Source organism: Otolemur garnettii, unplaced genomic scaffold, assembly GCF_000181295.1.
Source record: "Otolemur garnettii isolate 467f Iridium unplaced genomic scaffold, OtoGar3 scaffold00028, whole genome shotgun sequence".
Taxonomy (NCBI): domain Eukaryota; kingdom Metazoa; phylum Chordata; class Mammalia; order Primates; family Galagidae; genus Otolemur; species Otolemur garnettii.
This window is the reverse complement of record NW_003852423.1, coordinates 8,881,091-8,895,666: the sequence shown is the minus strand read 5'-3', so window position 1 is coordinate 8,895,666 and position 14,576 is coordinate 8,881,091. Positions and strand designations below refer to the sequence as shown.

The 14,576-nt window shown below is 36.5% G+C and overlaps 1 protein-coding gene across 1 annotated transcript in view; it reads left to right on the top strand.

Annotated features, from left to right (window-relative positions):
• SKAP2 (src kinase associated phosphoprotein 2) overlaps positions 1 to 14,576 on the top strand; it is a 183,469-nt gene that overhangs the window by 159,632 nt on the left and 9,261 nt on the right. Inside the window, exons 10-11 of the mRNA XM_023512433.1 lie at positions 4,655 to 4,732; positions 10,166 to 10,278. Of these exons, the coding sequence (XP_023368201.1) occupies positions 4,655 to 4,732; positions 10,166 to 10,278 (191 nt within the window). The remainder of the gene's footprint in view (positions 1 to 4,654; positions 4,733 to 10,165; positions 10,279 to 14,576) is intronic.

Here is a 14,576-nt window from a genome sequence, read left to right as displayed (position 1 = left end):
GGCTGATGCCATGCCACTCTGACCCAGGTGACAAAGCAAGAGTCTATCTCAAGAAAAAAAGAAAGCCATGTACTAACAGGATATATAAACTGGACAAATTGTTCAAGCTCTGTAAATTTCATTTTTTGCATTCATAAATTGATGATGATAAAAGTACCTAGCATTACTTCATGGAATTGTTATGAGAATTTAGTTGCTTAATAGATATAAGTACATATAGTATGAACATTTAAGCCATAAATATTAACTTCTCTTGAGAGAAATATAACCAGATAATCAAATAATGCCTGGTTAAGTTGAGATCTAAACTCAAATTTACTTTCAAAGATTAACTCTTGATTCTGTTTTATGTCTTTTAAGGTACATTGTAATTCAGTAAAGCTGAGGGTGTTTGGTGAGAAAGGTAATCATTGTTTTGAGTCAAAAATTCACATTCAATTCAATTCTTATGTTGTCTTCCTCTTCTCCCTGGAAGAGATGATAAAATCAATCCTCCGCCCTGATGTTCGCATCAAACCTCCCGACTTGGAGCTAACAAATTATCTTTAGACCTTTTCAAGCAGTGTCAGCTAAATGTGTCATTTGCTTATTACTCTTCTTTGTGGTTATTTATCCTAAACATAAGAAAATTAGTTAGCCAGAAATAGCCATTTTGTAAAAACTGCGTATCTAGACAGATTTGTGATTTTTATTAGGGTAATAATCCATCTGTTATGGAACTGGATCAATTTGTAAATTAACTTGATTAATCTAAAAGAGAAAAAACAAAAGTCCTGACTTTTCCCATAGACAGGATTTCTTCAAAGGATAGTCATCCAAAAATTTGGGAAAACTCAGATTTCCTGCTATTCTTCCTCTCCCTGCTCAACTTAGAAAAAGGCAAAATGTCTGTTAAAGGAGAGGGATGGGGTACATTGTATGTTTTAGGGTTCTGTAGGATCTGACTGCTCCTGGAATTTTTTTTGTTTGTTTGTTTTTGGGACAGATTTTAATGTTAAACCCTTTTGATGACAACCAGAACATTTCTAATACTCATTTATTAGTTTAGTAAATGGTGTCTATGGTTGAATCATCTCCTGCACCTCGCTCGCTTTATTGTTATTTTCATCTTATCTGATCAAAAAAAAAAAAATCTCCTGGTGATTCTTCTAACTATATGTGATTGGAATAATAACTTCACATGTTGAAGAGTTCTGTGCTGCAGCTGAGAGGCATGTAAATACAAGCTGCTTATTTGCAAGAAGCTTCCAGATTTGCAATATGATTGCTATGGAAACCACATAATGAAAACCTTATAACCATCTGTGTGGTTTGATGGATTTTACTGCATAGCTGAGCTGTTTTTGTTTACTGTTATTAAAATGTTGAATGGAATATATTAACTCACAAACATTGACTATTTGAGATATTAATTAGTATTATATAATGACATTGTGCCTCAACATCAAAATAAAATGTTTAATAATAAATAAAACAGCATGTGAGTATATGTAGTTCTAATATACTGTGAAGGTGATTATTGCCTAGAATTTTGGTCACTTGTCCTTACTTTCTTTTTTAGGGTATGAAGTGTTTTATTCTCCATAGCTTAGGTTATATTTTCATGATTTTTGGAGTGTTTTATTCTGGTCACTTGTCCTTACTTTTCTTTTTTAGGGTATGGAGTGCTTTATTCTCCATAGGTTAGGATATATTTTCATGATTTTTTGGAGTGTTTTGGTAGGGAGTGTTTTATTCTCCATAGGTTAGGATATATTTTTATGATTTTTTAATCCAGTTTTCACTCTATATTTATTGAACATCTCCTTTGTGCCTGGTTCTAGTCAATATTCAACTGGAGGTGCTAAAATTTAAAAACACACACCCAATTTGATCTTATTATCTGTTATATGGAAGCTACTTTGTATTGTTAGTCCAAGATGAAATGAGTTATTTGAATTTAAGAAAAATTAATGTATGAAATGCATAAGGCTTTGACCTAAAAATATCAGTGCTAGATTTGAAATGAAAAAAGGAAATGTACTTAATGAGTGCTTCATCTTCCAAAGTACTGCGTGTTAAATAGCATCTGACATGGATTTCAATTTGGATACTTCACAGTAAATATTGATACTTAAGTAAGTTTTTTTTTTAATATTTTTCTGACAACTTATATTTCTTTTGTTTATTAATTTTTTTTTTTGCTGTTTTTGACTGGGGCTGGGTTTGAACCCACCACCTCTAGCATATGGGGCCAGTGCCCCACTCCATTGAGCTACAGGTGCTGCCCATATATTTCTTAAGGACAGGGTTCTCTGACACCAATATACAATCTGGAGCATACATTGCAGGCATGTAAATTTTAATAAAATAAAATTAATTTCATAGTAATAAACTATTCTAAATTTATTGTTAACTATACCAAAGAGCAAAGTTTTTTATTTAATTATTATTAATTTTTGGAGATATCTTGATGCTGACTTTGGATAGTGAGTCTAAATCCCACAGTCTCTCCTTAAAAGTCAAGAATAGTACTTACTGTATTGATGTGGTTATGGCTTTTGACTGAGGACAAATGCTCTTAGCTGTTTTTTTTTTTTTAATTTAATCCTTATTATTCAATTTTTGACCAAATTGAAAAGAAGGAGTATGAGTGATACGGAGAGAGAAAATGTGAAAAATAAGAAAACCTTCCTTCTTTACCTCTTAAAAAATTAGGCTGGACTAAATGACTGTAAATGTCTCTTCAGCCTTTAAAATATTATATGGAAACACCTATTGACCCATTTATGTTAACTAGCCCTTACGATGTGGAGTAAGTGAAGTAACTGTTGTTAAAGAGAAAAGAAATGGAATTTAGTATTCGGCTTTTAAATAAGTTTTCTATTTATCAATTACTATTTGATAGAACCATGTTAAGTTGTGAATGTTAGGGTCAACAATGTATCTAAAGCGCCATGTATTTTCAATACAAGAAATGTATTGGAGCTTTCATTGTTTTGTTTGAAGTTACAAAAATTCAAAACAGTTACATTTGTCTTTTAAGTATGGTAACTCTCAGGCTAAATTAAAGTGCTGATTTTAATGAATTCCCATTTAAAATTTGAGGAGATGCCTTTAAATTTATCCTGATCTGACTGGTCTGTTATACTTCGCAGTTGCTTCTGGACATTTTCTCTGCACAGTCCCAGCAGCACGCTAAATCCCCTATATTGAAAACCCAACTCCTTGTGTTCCTCCCGCAAGACAGATTCTCTTGCTTTCCTCTTTTTAGAAATATTATGCCCATTTCTCAGTTACCTAAGCTCAGAACCTGAGCCATCACTGGTTGCCCTTTTTTCCCCCTCACTCCTTGGAATCCTCAGGCACAGAGCTCATCAATTCTAGTCCTTTGTCTTTCATACCATCTCCTTTCCATTTCCTCTGCTGCTTCAGTTCAGGACTTCCTTCCCCTTCATCTGTAGCTCCTCCCCTTCCCCCGCCCCTCCTCCAGTGTGTAGGAGACAATGGCATCAGGTGTCCATTCTCAAAGGATAGTTTCAGTTCTGCCTTTTCTTGGCTCAAAAACTTTCTAGGGATTTTACTGCCGACCAAGTAAAAGTCTAATATCCACAACGAGATTCTCATGGCCCCCCAGCACCTGACTTACTAGTATTATGTTCTTTCCTTGTGAGAACCATATTGTTTAGTCAAACGAATGTCACTGTGCCTTGTTCGTTTGAAGTTCATGCCTTTCCCTCTATATAGAAATATCCTGCTTCTCATCTCTCATTATTTAAATTCTCTCGTCCAGAGAACCTTCATGGTAGTCTCCAGCTGGATGGTGTCTCCATCACACCCCTTCTGTACTTTGAGCCTCACTTGTCAGGTGAAGGCCCCGTTAGCCCACTTTCCTTCACATCTTGTCTTCTTGTCTTCATAACTTGGGGACGAAATGTGATAGGAGAATATGGAAAGGATATTGAGTAAATCACTGACTATATGTAGGGAAAGAAATGGGGACTTTATAATCACAAACTTGTTTGAATGATACACTTGGGAAGTTACTTCACCTTTTTGAGTCTCTGAAAATTAACTGGTCTACAGAATGAGGATTTAAAAATAACTTGCCTATGAAATCTTAACATCTACCATAGTGCATGACACATAGTAGGTCCTCAGTTAATTTGGAGGAATTACATTGAAGGGCAAGGATCCTTCTGGTATCTTCCTGTGATGATTGAGAAAACATGAAAATATCTGATACTCAATAAATTACAGGTTAACCATATCTTAACATTTTCTCCTTGCTATGTTGATATTTTAGGGACCATGATTTTATATGTGATACTCCTGCCATACTGTGTAATATGGTTTATGGGTATAATGCTGGCTGTTAATTTACTAAATTTAAGGGTTAAAGGTTGTTCCACCTTTCTATAGGTTTTTAAAAGAAAATGTGCAATACATTAGTACATATCTTAAATTTCATCAAGTCATTTTGGAAATAGCTAGCAGCTTATTTGTCCAATGTTAGATTATTGAAAAAGGAATCTGAATGTTGAGTAGTTTCATTCTTTAAAAAATTGTATTTATGTGTTTTAAGCTTTTGGTTCTGCTCTTAAATGGATTGAATGCTATATTGTTAACCCTGAAAGAAAACCTTCAGTGTGTCACTGATACTGTCTGTTTACAGAAGAGGAAGAGGACAATGCCGTGGGGAGAATGGAAGAACAAAGGAAGATGGGTCAGGACAGTGTTCACCCCACCTTAGGTAATGCATTGTGTAGATGCCAGAGATCTTACTTTGGCTTTGTTCACTTTCATCTGAACCCCTTTCTTGCTGCTCTAAAGACGTTTACACAGCTTCCCGAAGTGGCCGTGTTTGGTCTGGATATCTTATGGTTGGTAAGCTGCTTAGTCCCATTTAGGATGCATGAAAACCACTTGAGAAGGATTTATAAAGTAAGCCAATTTACACAAGGTATTCCTTCCTGAATTACTTTGTAATGACTCAATTAGCTTTCATTTCTGCACAAAGGAGATTTACTTGCATAAATTAGCTTATCATCATTGAGGAAGTGTCACTGCTAAAGGACAGTTTATAGATACAACATGCAGTTGCTGTCAAACCTATAAGAATGTAATATAGACATCTGTGTATACTTTGTGCTTGAGCAGAACAGACTTCTGCCATTCAGAGACTAACAGGGGACAACAAGTTGCCCAGGGGACTGGCAATGTAGACATCTCTGAAAAGGTCAACTTGACACAGGCTCTGACAATCGACCTGCAGCTCTGTCTTCTTTGATAAAAATCAGATAAACTTAAGACCGCTAATTGATCTGCAGCCTGTTTAAATGTTGGCCATGCATATCTTCATTGCATATGATTAACACAGAAAGCAAATGAATCGGGTAAGAAATGCCAGAGTCCAGTGACAGCAGCTTAAAAAGTGGAAAAGGACACTGGTGGCCTAGAAGGCTGGGAAGGATGTTCCTCTTATCCACTTCCACTTGGCAAATGGCCCCGGGTACTAATTATGGCCGAGACTGGAAAAACAACCGCACACACTATGTACAAAAATCACTCGATACGGACAACTTTTCTTGTTTGTTGTTATTTCCAACTAGCAGGAGATAAACCCTATCTGTAGTGCAAGCATGAGGTTAGTTTTGATAAACCAGCAATTATTTCACACGGAAAGAAGGAGGACCGCCTCCTTATCAGGACTCTACACCTCTTCGTAGCCACATTTCAGCTGGGGCAAGGTCTGTCATTCATCCCGTGCCTTGCAAAAAAGCTGGAGTTGGGGTCACCTTCCCCTCTCTGATATGTCCATCCATCACTCTTTTGAGCTGTCAGAGCAGGGTGGACAAGAAGTGTATGTTCCGGAAGTAGCCTCCCAGAGTCCTTCCTCCTGCGACATGTGGAAAGGAAACAGGGGCTGATTCTGGACCCGGACAGGAAAGCAGAAGCAGGTTGCTGCAGGCGCTTTGTTTGCTTTTTTCAGAAAGGAAATGAGGACAAAGTCATTAGATGTTAGCACTCCAGACCTGTAAAATGAAGCTATAAAACCCGACGGGCCAGCAGAAGCTTGGGGGGGGGGGGTTCAATAGCAATATTAAGTGTCTATGGCTTGGGTTATGGACCAGGAAGCTTCTCCCCAAAACATGAAGTTTTCTTTGTTAAAAATTTCAGTGCATTTCTATTCAGACATAGAAGGTAGACACATAAAGATAATCTTTCTCAGATACAAATATTTTGGCTTAAAGCCACTGTATTTTTCAAAAACCCTTTTAATGTAACCATCTCCCAAATCTTTGCCATTGAGGGTAGGTGAAAAAAAAATCCCATTTATCTCCAAGGAATGCAGTAGGTAGACCTAGCTTTTCATGCAATAGCTAGAAAGCGCTACAATAATTCTTATCTTTACTGACATGAAATTCTTTTCAAGCAACAGTTTTAGTGCTTTTGCATAGAGTGACCTTTGCTCTTTCCTAGCCTGTCTGAGATGTAACACTAGAAGTTTGTTTGCCACGCAGGGCAGTGAGTTGACAAGGGTATTACTATCTTGCTGAGCATCACATGACATGAACTTCTAACCTTACTCAAGAATGTTATGTATTTTTCACACTGACTGATTTTACTAAGAAAAAAAAAATCGGTTTTAATGCAAAATATGTAAGCAAAAACAAAATGTATCTCTTGTTTCTTCACGTTCAAGCTTATACATCTTGCAGATGTGTGTCGAAAAATGTCATTTGAGTTTTTTTGAATATCAAGAATATTCTTACCTTTATAAAATGATTTTTGAACCTGTAACAACCAGGGAGAGTTCTCTGTTATCTGATTGTGACTAACCTCATCCGTCGCTATCATGTTTTTTGTCTTTGCAAGGTATCTGCAGTGTTTACGTGCTTAGTTTATACTTTATAACATTCATTAGCCCGATGAGCTGTTCTTGTATGTTTTTATAAGCAGAAGTACATTGTTTAAAATCCCTCACAGCAGGCTAATTTATTTTTTTCCTTCTTACCTTCTTTTTTTAATCATTTATGCCTCCCAGAACAAGAAACATAATAAGGTGACTGGTGATTTTTTTTTTTTTTATAATTTTGAAAACACAGAACGTGATGTAGATAGAACAAAAAAATTAATCCACATAGTAAAGACAACTGAACAGACTTAATTTACATTTCAAATGCTATGCTTCATTCCATTAAAAAAATATATAAATCACATAGACTATTTTCAGCATATAGCTGAACAGTGTTAAGTTTTGCATACCCACCATGCTTTTGAGACTATTTTTATAATTAATTTTTTGTGTATGTTTGGCCACACTTTAAATTCCAAGAAGTAGACCAGAGGCCTTGCTGCTCACTAAGGACCAAGACTATTCCTAATTTTTATGTCCAGATTTCATATCAAGAATTTAAACAATACTTTCCTGAGGAGACTAAAGCTGATGAACATTTACCGCCAGGCTCTCTCCCTGGTTGTGATTTTTCTACCTTCTAACTAGCATTGCACGCTGAAATAGAATAGTAAATCATATGTACACGTAGCCGTGTGACATAAACAAATTATTCCTTAACAACTCACATATGGGACATAGAAATGAGGTTGATCTTTGGGTAACATCATCATCAAGATTATGGAAAGCACTGTTGAAAATGCATCTTTTTCCCAGTCTTGCCGAATCGCGAGCTCTGTTGCCTCTTTACAGCAGTGAGATTTAATGAAATGCTCATGATGCACATCTAGGGAGAGATGCATCTTGCACACGGTGGGGGTCTCGCTTCCCCTCATGTGCTCCTGTAACTCCCATTATTGTTAATGGGAGTTTCACCAAGCGCATCAAGGGGAGGAGAGACCCCAAAGTGATAAGGATTATGTGTTAGAAATCACCATATACTTTTCTTTTCCTTCTTTTTCTCCCCTCCTTCTTGAAAATCTGCAAAATGAAAAACTATTAAAAGAGATTCTGAAAAAGGGAAGAGCAGCACGGACATCTGGGGAACCCACTGGGACGCCATAGCTAAGCCAAAACCTCTACTCTAGTTTTTAGCCCAAATTTTATTACTTCTACCTTTCTGGACCAAGCCTAAGGCTGAGCAGCATGGGGAACACACTGGAGACTTGACTGGGGAAAACAGCCATTGAGAGCCTTTTACCTCCTGGCTGCTGGCCGTGGGGGAGGGCCTTGCATGTGAAATGATGTCATCCTGTCTTTGCTCTAATTCCCTGACTTTTAAACTGACACTGACGGACTGCACGGGGCGCAACATTTGACCCATTTAGCAGTTGATTTAATCTGACTAGAATGTTTCAACTTCTAAATCTCTATTTGTCTAAATAAGTGGTTTTTAAAGGAAATCAGTCACTTTATTATTAAGTGATTTTTTTTTTCTAAAAAAAAAAATTGACTATGTTTGGAGTGATCTGGCCATCCAGAGTGCCCTCTAGTGTCCATTTATAGAATTTACTTAATACCCGTTTTAGGGAGGGGGGAGCGTAATGAAGGGTGGCCACAGCATTGTTCTTGGTTGGATTCCCAGGCTTGTGTACATCCCTGCTGGTATCAGTGGTGAGTGCCCAAATGCTAGTGCAAAGAAGTCAGTAAGCTCGCGCTCTCTCCTACTCTCTCTCTCTCCCTCTCCTCTCTCCTTCCTTCTCTCCCTTCTTCACTCTCCCCTCCCATAGTCTCTCTCTCTCTCTCTCTCCCTCATTTTTAATTCTTAGAAACCTAGAGACAAAAGTTCAATGGGGAGACCTTTCTAGGTTGTATATTTTCTACTCTGTATTTTCTTTCAAATGTAATTTTAAAGTAGAATCTTACTTCCGAAATAGACTCCCTATTATGCAGATTCTCTTTTTTGGCTTTAAAAATGTTTTAGATATTAAAGAGAATTTTGAACATTTCTAGTAAATTTAACACTTTGTATTAATCACAGACTAAGTCTAATAAGATGAACACGGTAATGACATGCTAATCTGATTAGTTGTGTTGGAATTGCCAAGAAGCCTGCTGTTTGAGAGCCGAGGAACAAAACTAAGATGACAACCCTGGTCCAGCATGTGTCTCCACAGTTATCCCCTCAGAATTCAAAGATGACATTCCAGTGATGGAAGCTGTCAGCACACTCGGGTTCTGCCTGGCTAGTGAATACACGGACATCTTATTGATACTACTTGCATTCTTTTTGCATTAACTCATCAAAACTCAATTATCACGAAATTAAAAACAGGAAACCGTTCTCAGTACAACAAAAGCATCCAGTGTATTTAACTCTGTTCTGTGTTTCAGGAGACCTACATTGTATAAGTGACAAAGCATTTATTACCCCGTTTATTGTGGTATTACAGAGCGGAAAGCGCTAAATAATCAATCAGTTAATGGTCTGTATGGCAGTTTGAGCACATCACATCCATTGTGCTTATGCTGTGAGAAGGATGAGCTGATAACTCCAGTGTATGTTGCATGTTTATTCAGAGCCTAATGTCCTAAACTGGGGCTGACAAAAATCTGTTGAAAAATGCAGCTTCAGCCCTGGGCAATTTCAAAGTTGCTAAAGTATTTCAGAGACAACTTTGAGAGGCTTTGTCCCCAAAGAAAAGAGCTGCAATTACCCTTTAGATTATTTCCATATCACCTGCTTTCTTTAACCAGCTTTGGGTTTTAGGATTGAAAAGAAACAAATTGGCTCCCTAGTTTTGGTTTTATGTTTGTACTCTAGCTCCTTTACTATTATTATTTTTATGGAAGTGTCCCAAACTCTGTGAGATGGTCAATTCACAGTGTGTGTGTCATATCGCACAGATAATGTTCATTGTAAAGGGTGGCGGACCTGTCTTCAAAACAGGTGGCAAGTAGGTAGGCTCAAAGGCATTATATAAAATAAGTGGAAAGCGACTTTTAGGTGCTGCTCTGATGAGAACTTGTTGCCTGACAGGTTTTAGATGGAAGACAGAGTACAAAAAAAAGAAACTCAAAATCAGATTTTGGAAAATGGTCTTAATTAAAGGATGGTAAGAAGTTGTATTCTTGTGTGGATGTAATAAAATGTTCATTTACTCAGGACAGAATTTTTTTAAATTATTATGGTGATCCAAGGCATCCTTTAATTTCTGTTGATTCATTTTAAAATGAGGGCTCATTGCATAACAGCTCTGACTCCTGTTTTCTCTTTCTTCTTTGTAGGAGATAAAAGCACTGACTATGCTAATTTTTACCAAGGTTTATGGGATTGTACAGGAGCTGTTTCTGATGAGTTGTCCTTTAAGCGTGGTGACGTGATTTACATCCTTAGCAAGGTAAGAAGATAGCCCAAAATGACAACTGCAGAGCGCCAGTACAAAGCTCCAGTTTTAAATGCATTTGGGTTGCAGCACTAGGGAAAAATGCCAAGTGGAATTCTTCTAGGTCCTTACTAACAATTGGGAGTTCACAATAATTAATTATTTTGTCAAGTGAAATATAATCAAATTTTAAACACAATCAGATAACAGAATTCAACTTAACAGAGTGTTTACCTATCACTTCAGCCCTTGGCTCCCATCCACTCCCTGCCTTCTCCAGAAACAATATACTTATGTGAAAGTTAACATTGTAAGGTATTAGGTTATTTATTATGTTTTTCTTTTCCTCTTCCTTTTTATTCTTCTGTGTGCTTATTCTGATTTTGTCTGCCATTCACTACTGGAAGCACTGTGTTTATAGAACAAGTTTTTTCATCTTTATGTAAATACATCGGGTGTTCCTGCAATTTAAAAGCAATGCTTTTCCATTCAGACAGGTTTAGGTAATTTTTTTTAAGTTCGACATCCCATATTTGTAAACATAATAGCAAAGTCTCTTGCCGTAAACTCATCTATATACATGTATATATGTATGTATGTAAATCTTTGTCTCTGCTTCTTAAGACTTATACTGTATTATTCACAGTCTTTTGGTCCTTGGACTTAAAAGTCAAGTTTCTTGTCATGATTATACTTCTGACAACATGCATGAGCTCCGTTAATTGTTATATTTTAATTTCCCCTACTATAAATGGGGGATTTTAAAAATCCTTCTCTGTCTACTTTGTGAGACTATTTTAGGAACAAAGGACACATCAAACAATTTCCCTGCTTTAAATATAAGTGGGGAAATGTTAAGCCGTAAGTCCATTTTAATGTGATTAGAGAAATATTTTTTACTTTTCAGAGAGGCAATATGTCTTGTTAGATACAGAAAAGAATTTGGAAATAAGGTCACATGTTGAATTTTAACTCTAGATGGCTGCTGCATAAAATCATAGAACGTTAAGAGTGAGGAGTGTTAGCAGTGGTCCTCCATTCTTGGTTTCACAGATGAGTGATCTTGAGTAAATAAAAGTGCCAGAGTCAGTACTTAAGGTATGTGTCTTGACTCCCAGATCAGTGCTTTTCCTTCTATTATCTTTCTTCTGTCTTTCTTCCCTACCCCCTTCCTATCTCCCTCCCTGAAGTTGAAACTGTCATAAAGTGGGTATACACGTCATAGGGGTGTATCATACTTTTAGGATTCTGGGGGAGGTAGTTTCTCTTGTACCAAACCTGTTCTGTGTAATTTTATTTGTGAAGCCTGATCATAGAACTAAGGTTAGAGGTAGTCCATCTAAAGGAAGGCAACTACTGCCATCTACAATTTTTAAATGCTGTTATTTGGGAGAGAGAAGACCAAAAATACTTCCTCCAGCAGCCTTTTACAAAGCTTGAAGTTCTGCCATTATGATCGTATTTATTAAGGACTTTCTAGAGATGAATATTTTACACGGGGCTCATTTTGCTTTTGCAAAGAGAGCCAAGAAAGAAACAGGAAAGAAGGCTTTGTTAGCCTGCACATCACCACTGGCTTAAATGATTACCTATATAGACTCAGCCAGCTGTGGACCTGTAGCATCAACCTGATAGGTCTTGGTGAGGGTGAAAAGAAAGTACACTCAGCTATCCTTGGATGGGATTGATGGGATTTGGACATACTCTGGGCCATTGATGGGTGTTTTGCTATTGGTTGTCGGGTTGCTTGGGGGTTGAGTATATGTTTGTGAAGATACTTCCCTGCCTCACTCTGGGCAAGTTCAGATAGGAATCTCTGAGTCTATAATCTTTATTGGCTTGGCCTTCCAGTTTTATCAAAACTTTGGCAAACACAGATCATAAATTAATACCATGAATACATTTAATATGCGAATGAAGACTATAATTTTGACAGCTTGGTATTATTATAAATTAAGAATTCAAGGCCTTTAATAGAAGAGAGCAAAAAAAACCTGCTCAAAATGACTTGTTTCTAGATCAAGGTGGGATCAGTGTTACGAACTGCTAGATTTTTTAAAAGTACAATTAGTATAAAAATGGCTAGCATTGCTATATGCCTAGAAATTTGTTTAATCTCTCTCAGTTATATTTCATGGTGACAGAATGAAAATTTTACCATTTTAATTTATTTTTTTACACCATCTAGTGGCTCAGAATATGTGGTGCAGGTAATTGCAGCTAATGTGTACAATCAAAATGGTGTCATAAATTCAACTTTACATCTAGACATGGGTTATTACTTTCCTATGTCATGTAAATAAAAAATTAGAAACTATTCACAAAAAATTTTGTTCAATATAAAAATTGTATACATAGGGAAGAATGCGTCTTACAGAATCTAACAATATTTATAGAGACAGAAAATGTGTACTTTGTAAAGAAATGAATGCTATGAATTTTCTACTGAATAAAACCATTTAAAATATTTTCAAGATATTCAACTTGCTCTTGTTAATGAACCGAATTATGGTTTGATTCAACTTACCTTATAGGAGTTTATCAGTTCTGAAAATAATCTTAAAAAGGCAGCACAAAATAGTTTAAGATGCATTCTTTCAATATAAATGAGCATTTAGACAAATCAAAAAATAAAATGGCATGCATTGTAGTGAAGGGCATTTTAATTTTGTAAACGTAATGGCAAAAAAATGGTTAAGTAGTTTAGGGACATTGTCTTCATTAAAAATTGCTACAGAAATATAGTTTTATTTTAAAATTCAGTTGTCTTTCTGTTTTGCAAGGAAGCCTTGATGGAGTGTCAGCTGTGCTCAGTCAGCCTGGGGGTTATTTATTTAGGCTTCTTTTGAGAGTTATACAAATCTTAACCTTTTTTTCCCCAGTGAAAATCAAATATTACAATAAAGAAAGAAGAGCAGGCGGATGCCCTTGCCCTTCCCCCTTCCCTTTTTAACATTTTCCAATTAGCAGCTGTCATGTGACCCCTAGCTGCACTGGCCCCTCCTTCAAAGTATCTGGTATCTTCTTAGTTTTAACCTTTGAACCCCACTAATAATAAATCTACATACAGCCTGCCTTAAAAGGCAAGCCAGTAACTTTTTGCCTTACAGTACTTTTTTATATAGACTTGCTGCTGGTTTTTTTTAATATGTTAAAATGCTTCAATAGTTCAATGGAGATATGGAAATCATTTTTTCCCCCTAAAAAAGAAAATGGAGTACATTTACAAGGATGAATAAAGTGGAATTTTTTATTTTAATGGCAGCTGCACCGTTCCTGGATTAAGGCTGAAGCCCAAGTCTTGGTTTCATACTTGGTTACATGTGATAAGGAGAAAATCACATTCGAGGTAGAAAACCTTTCTTTATTTGTGTAAGGAATCAGGTTGTTTAAAATCAGGCTGTCATATCTAAGGTAAGAAGAGTTCTTAAGCTTCAGATCTCGTAGAATTCATTTTACCGAAAAGGAGAGAATTGAGAACTTGAAATGCTAAGGCAAAAAATTAAATTAGTTTACTAGTTTGAGAAATGTGTTTTTACTGCCACCTAAATAAAACATGGACATAATATTGTAGTTCGTTGTATTTTCCTAGAAACTTGTTTGTGAAATTTCATAATTTCAAGAGCAGGATCCAGATTATATAGCAAAGGCATATTCCCTAGCCTTGCATAAGCCAGAAGGCCGTGCAGAGAGGCCAGCCAAGCAGAGGTGGCGGTGGAACAGGCTGCTTTGGAAATGAGCAGAGCTGCAGGGCCTACTTGGCTTAATTCAGCGTGGAATAATGAAGGGTTTGCCAGAAAAAGAAGAAAAGCTTAAAGAGAAGCACTAAGTTTATTTATTTAGTTTTTTCACTTAAAATATGTGTTAGTTTGGTAGTTTTGTTAGAAACTTAAACTGAACAATCCATGATTTCTTATGCCCTTTCCACCCCCACCCGCCACCTCAAAAATCAGGACCTCCCTGGGTATATACAGCACACTTACACTCTTTTGAAATGTCTTCCTCTTGAGCCCTTTAGAACACGAAGCTAGATGTTCCAGGGAAATTGTTAGACATGATACCATAGAAATAGACTACTGATTAAGAAAAGTTTTCGACTACATGTTTAATAAATTACAGATAGGTGACAGATGTTCATAACTGGATATTTAGCTATCAGTAACATTTTAAGAAAATGTTATTTCTGAAATATTCTCTTTTTTTTTTTTTTTTTTTTTGAGACAGAGTCTCACTATTTCATCCTTGATAGAGTGCCATAGCCTCACAGCTCACAGCAACCTCAAACTCTTGGGCTTAAGTGAGTCTCCTGCCTC